Below are 4575 nucleotides of genomic sequence, written 5' to 3' on the forward strand. Positions count from 1 at the left end.
TTAGTTCTTGATCTATTTTTTATTAATAATATGTTATTTTATGGTTTGATAAGTGTCATTTTATGATTTTTTTTGGTGACTTGTCATTTTATGGTTTGATCACTTATAATAATATGGTAAAAGAATTTACGTAAAAAGTTGAATTATGTATTATAATATTATTTGGCTACATATCAATTTATACTATTTGTCACAACATTGTTTATATGTCATTTGTTATGTTATCGTTGTAGATGCGTCAAATTAATCGATAACTTTATATTAAGTATTTAAAATAAAATGTCGTGCATCAAATTAGTTCGTAAACATGATATATTTTTATCAATATCAAAAATATAATTGATGTAATTAAAATTTTAAAGATAATTTTAGTATATAACGCCAATCTCATTAACTATTTTAGAGTTTAACTCCCAATTAAAAATTAAAAATGTTAGCCGCATAAAATAATCATTGTACAAAATGTTAAACTTGGACTTTGCCACCCTTACGAGTTCCATAAAAACCACATTTCCCAAGCCATTCTCAACCATTTTCAATATAAAAAAATGGTGAAACAGAGGTACACCATTTTGTATTTTAGTAAGGGCTTGTTTCTGGTTATTTTTTTTTGTCAGGGCTACGCCGTTGTTATGAATTCTAACCAATAAGCCCATGATACACAAAAACAGGCCTAGTAAAATTGAGTGTTAATCAACACTTATAGAAAAAGCCCAAAAAAAGGTCCAGTGAAATTGAGAGTATTAAGGGAGCAAAAACCCTAGTTTATCACCCACACATATATATTGATACACTTTCGTGTAGCTCCTTTCCACTCTTGAGCCTCATTTCAGCTTCTTCCTCTGTTGGAGAAAACCCTAATCTCCATTTTCTCCTTCAACGCCACCAAAGCAGATTCAGAATGCCGCCAAAGTTCGATCCATCTCAAGTCGTCGACGTCTACGTCCGCGTCACCGGAGGAGAAGTCGGCGCCGCCAGTTCCCTCGCCCCTAAGATCGGTCCACTCGGTCTCTCTCCAAAGAAGATCGGAGAAGACATCGCTAAAGAAACCGCGAAGGATTGGAAGGGTCTCCGAGTGACCGTGAAGCTCACGGTTCAGAACCGTCAGGCGAAGGTGTCCGTCGTGCCGTCCGCCGCCGCGCTAGTCATCAAGGCACTCAAGGAGCCGGAGCGTGACCGGAAGAAGACGAAGAACATCAAGCATAACGGGAACATCTCGCTTGATGACGTCATCGAGATTGCTAGGGTTATGAGGCCGAGGTCGATGGCCAAGGAGCTCGGCGGCACTGTGAAGGAGATCTTGGGAACTTGCGTCTCCGTCGGGTGCACGGTGGACGGTAAGGACCCTAAGGATTTGCAGGAGGAGATTACTGATGGTGATGTCGAAGTGCCTCAGGATTGAAAAGAATAGCTTCTGAGAAGAGAGAGAGGTTTCTCTTTTTTTGAATTCCAAATTTTAATGTTTGAGACTATTGTGCGTTTTAATTTTTTATATAAGGAAGTATTTCGACTTTGTTTTGTGTTTTGGATAATTTAGATTATCATTATTGCCAGTGAACTCTCATCAGCTAGTTCAATTACTTGTTTTTTTTTTGGTTTTGTTTACAGCATGATGATAAAGTTATCTCCATATAGTTTTGATCAATATTGTTTAGTTGTTATTAATTAGTCTTGAATTAAATTCCGACGAAATTTTAGTTAATAGCCACTGGAATACGCGTCTGGAATCACTATTGCGGCAGCGGATAGAAGCCATATATTGTATGCTGGTTGATTTTTGGATGCTTCGTGCATTTTGCCGTCATGGTGTTCTTATGTGGAAGGGTTGATTCCCATTTTTATATGTTAGTATGTGATTTCTCTCTGTGATTGAGGACGTGGCTGAATTGATTTCATACTGAAATTGAGCTTTAGGGCGATGGTTGTTTATTGGTTTTGTTTATTTCAAGTTGAAAATGTTTCATGAGACCTGGGATTGTCATTGCCATTCTGAATGTACTATTTTGCTTCCTTTGCCTTTCATTGATGTAGATGGGATGGTTGTTGTAGCAATTTTTCATCCTCTTTCTTTTGGGATGAGCTTGCATAGTGAAACTTGTTGCTTGTCGCAATAATTTTGTTGATTTGAACATGTCTCATTCCTTTATATACTTTGAGGAGCTGTATCAAATGGCTTTGTTTAATGTTCCATATGGATGGTAAACTGAAAATTGATTCTGTTGTTTGCTTGTGATATTAAATATTTTGCCGTATTCAATTGTGTGATAGTGAGTTCTGACTTCTGAGATTGTGGTTGCAGTTGGTGATTGTCATGAATTGTTTTTGGTAAATGGTATTTGGTCTTGCATCTCCTTTGTCATCTTGTACCAATTGGATTCCCGAACATCTTTTGGGGTATATTCTTGTCTCCTTAAGAATTGGAAGAATAGGGAATGATTTTCTGTAAGAGTTGAAAAGTGGGATGCTCTAATCACCAAGTTAAATTGGTGGAATATCATTGTTTGGTGTGAGGAGTGTCTTCAATTGAGGCAATATTTAGATGACTAACGAATAACGAAGTAAATATTCGAGTAGAGTGGTTTACTGTAATTTTAGCAAGATAATCGTTTGCCGTGCAGCAAGTACTTGCGAAGATTGTCTCCGTTAATATAAATTAGGCGAAACTCACATGTGAAGTATTCTAAAATTAGTTACTAGTATAAAATACATATTGGAATATAATACACATTGAAAATAAATTAAATTACACATGTATTTATTTAGAAATATTATTTAGAAATATTTTTAGTGGTTGGTGAAATCATGTAATAGTTTTTGACTATTAATTTCGCTTGAAGACAATTGTATGTGAGTCTTCTCTATAAATTAACTACTACTGATATGTTCAATAATAAGTTAATAACCTATTAATTTTGTTAATACTTTAGTAAAAAGTGCCCAAGTATTTGTAGTTACCTTTTGTTTTAGGTCTTTTTAAGGTAGCGTTTGGTGGAGAGAGAGACTAAGAGTTCTGTTTGGTGTAAAATGGAAGATAGAAATTAAAACAAGAATGAAATTCTAATTTAATTTGCACAAAGAGTAAAATTGAAATTAATTAATTGAAATGAGAGTATTTTAGGTATAAAATGTTATTAAAGTTTTAGTCTCTATTTCTAAAAATTTTAGTCTCCTATGTCTAATTTTTAGAGGTACTGAAATTTTAGAGATAGAGACAGAAATTTTAGTACTAATTTCTGAATCAACAAATATGATACTAAAGTCTTAGTCTTTGTCTCGGTACATGTACTAAGTGTATATGTACTAAGTAAGAATCTTGTAACCGCAAATCTCGTGACATTATGGTAACCTACTAGTGATTTTGTTGGCTCAAACTATTGTGATTGAGGCAATGAGGTATGTGAATCTGCTCATACTCGAGCAATTTTAATGGACCTCGGGCATGTGGTTTTGGTGAATGGGCTTTTCCTTTATTTTTTTTTTATCTTTTCTCATATCCTTATTGAATGCCCCGAAGAGCGACGTTCAAGTTTCGACACCGCACGGAAGGCCCAAAGGGTTTTTTTTAAGAGTTTTCTTTTTACGTGGTTTCTTTCGATCAACCTACAATCCTTTTCATAAAGGTTCCTCTTCTCACATTACAAGATAAAGCTCAAATTTGTCAAACAAGTTGAATAATCACTGCTCAAATTTTTTTAATATGTAGTATGTGATAACCACTTTGAAAAGAGAAGTGATTTATCATTGTAAGTAATCTTTCTAAACATCTTATTAATTATTAAAGTATTCGAATTATGCTTCTATACAAAAGTATTGTAGTGTGTGTCATATTAGAGGGCAGTGAATAGGTAGTCAACTCTATAAGGATGTACTATAACTAGAATAATAATAATATAAATCGATATTTGTCCTTAATTATGTAATGTTTTTATCCTCTAAATTCTAAATTCTAATTTCTATACGATATTTTATTTTAGAAGTCCACTTTCATGTCTTGTGCAATATCCTACACAAATAAAGTGAACGTCAACAATTTATCTTCTTTGATATATAATTAGCTTATCTATCTAAAAGATTACAACTAATAATTGAATTTTTGTAACATTAAACTTTTGTCTCTTTAGGGTTCTTTTATATCATATGATATCATAATATATCAAAAAGCCATGCAAATGTCACTAAATGCTGGGTGCTAATGTACAAAGCTAATCTCATGAAATTGTACTTTTAATTAAAAATTTTAGAGGCAGCCACCGCCCAGTAAGAGTCTCATTCTCAGGTTACACACTCAAAAATTAAAATAAATAAATAAATAAGTAAATTTCATATATAATAATTTGGTGAAAAAAAAAATGCGTGGTGCTTTCTCAGCCACGAAACATACTTTGTATTAGACAATCCAAATTTACATATTATCGTAGCAATCACTATCCATTCATTATTTAATTATGCACATGATACTTGCATATGAGAATGGAGAGCTATTTATTAAACTGATTACGCACTAAATTAGAGAGGGGTTGGCATTACATGTCATCTTCCCCACCTTTAATTAGGTTATATATATATAATAACATA

At 33.4% G+C, this 4575-nt stretch overlaps 1 protein-coding gene across 1 annotated transcript; it reads left to right on the forward strand.

The window, feature by feature from the left end:
- LOC107629217 (60S ribosomal protein L12) lies at window positions 778–1641 on the forward strand. Its single transcript, XM_016331939.2, has one exon. The coding sequence runs from the start codon at window positions 902–904 to the stop codon at window positions 1400–1402; it is 501 nt and encodes a 166-aa protein (XP_016187425.1). The 5' UTR covers window positions 778–901; the 3' UTR covers window positions 1403–1641.

This window comes from Arachis ipaensis, chromosome B03 (genome assembly GCF_000816755.2).
Source record: "Arachis ipaensis cultivar K30076 chromosome B03, Araip1.1, whole genome shotgun sequence".
Classification (NCBI taxonomy): domain Eukaryota; kingdom Viridiplantae; phylum Streptophyta; class Magnoliopsida; order Fabales; family Fabaceae; genus Arachis; species Arachis ipaensis.

Bases quoted from the DNA above. Each gene is read 5' to 3' on its own strand.
- LOC107629217 (XM_016331939.2), top strand. From the start codon at position 902: ATGCCGCCAAAGTTCGATCCATCTCAAGTCGTCGACGTCTACGTCCGC.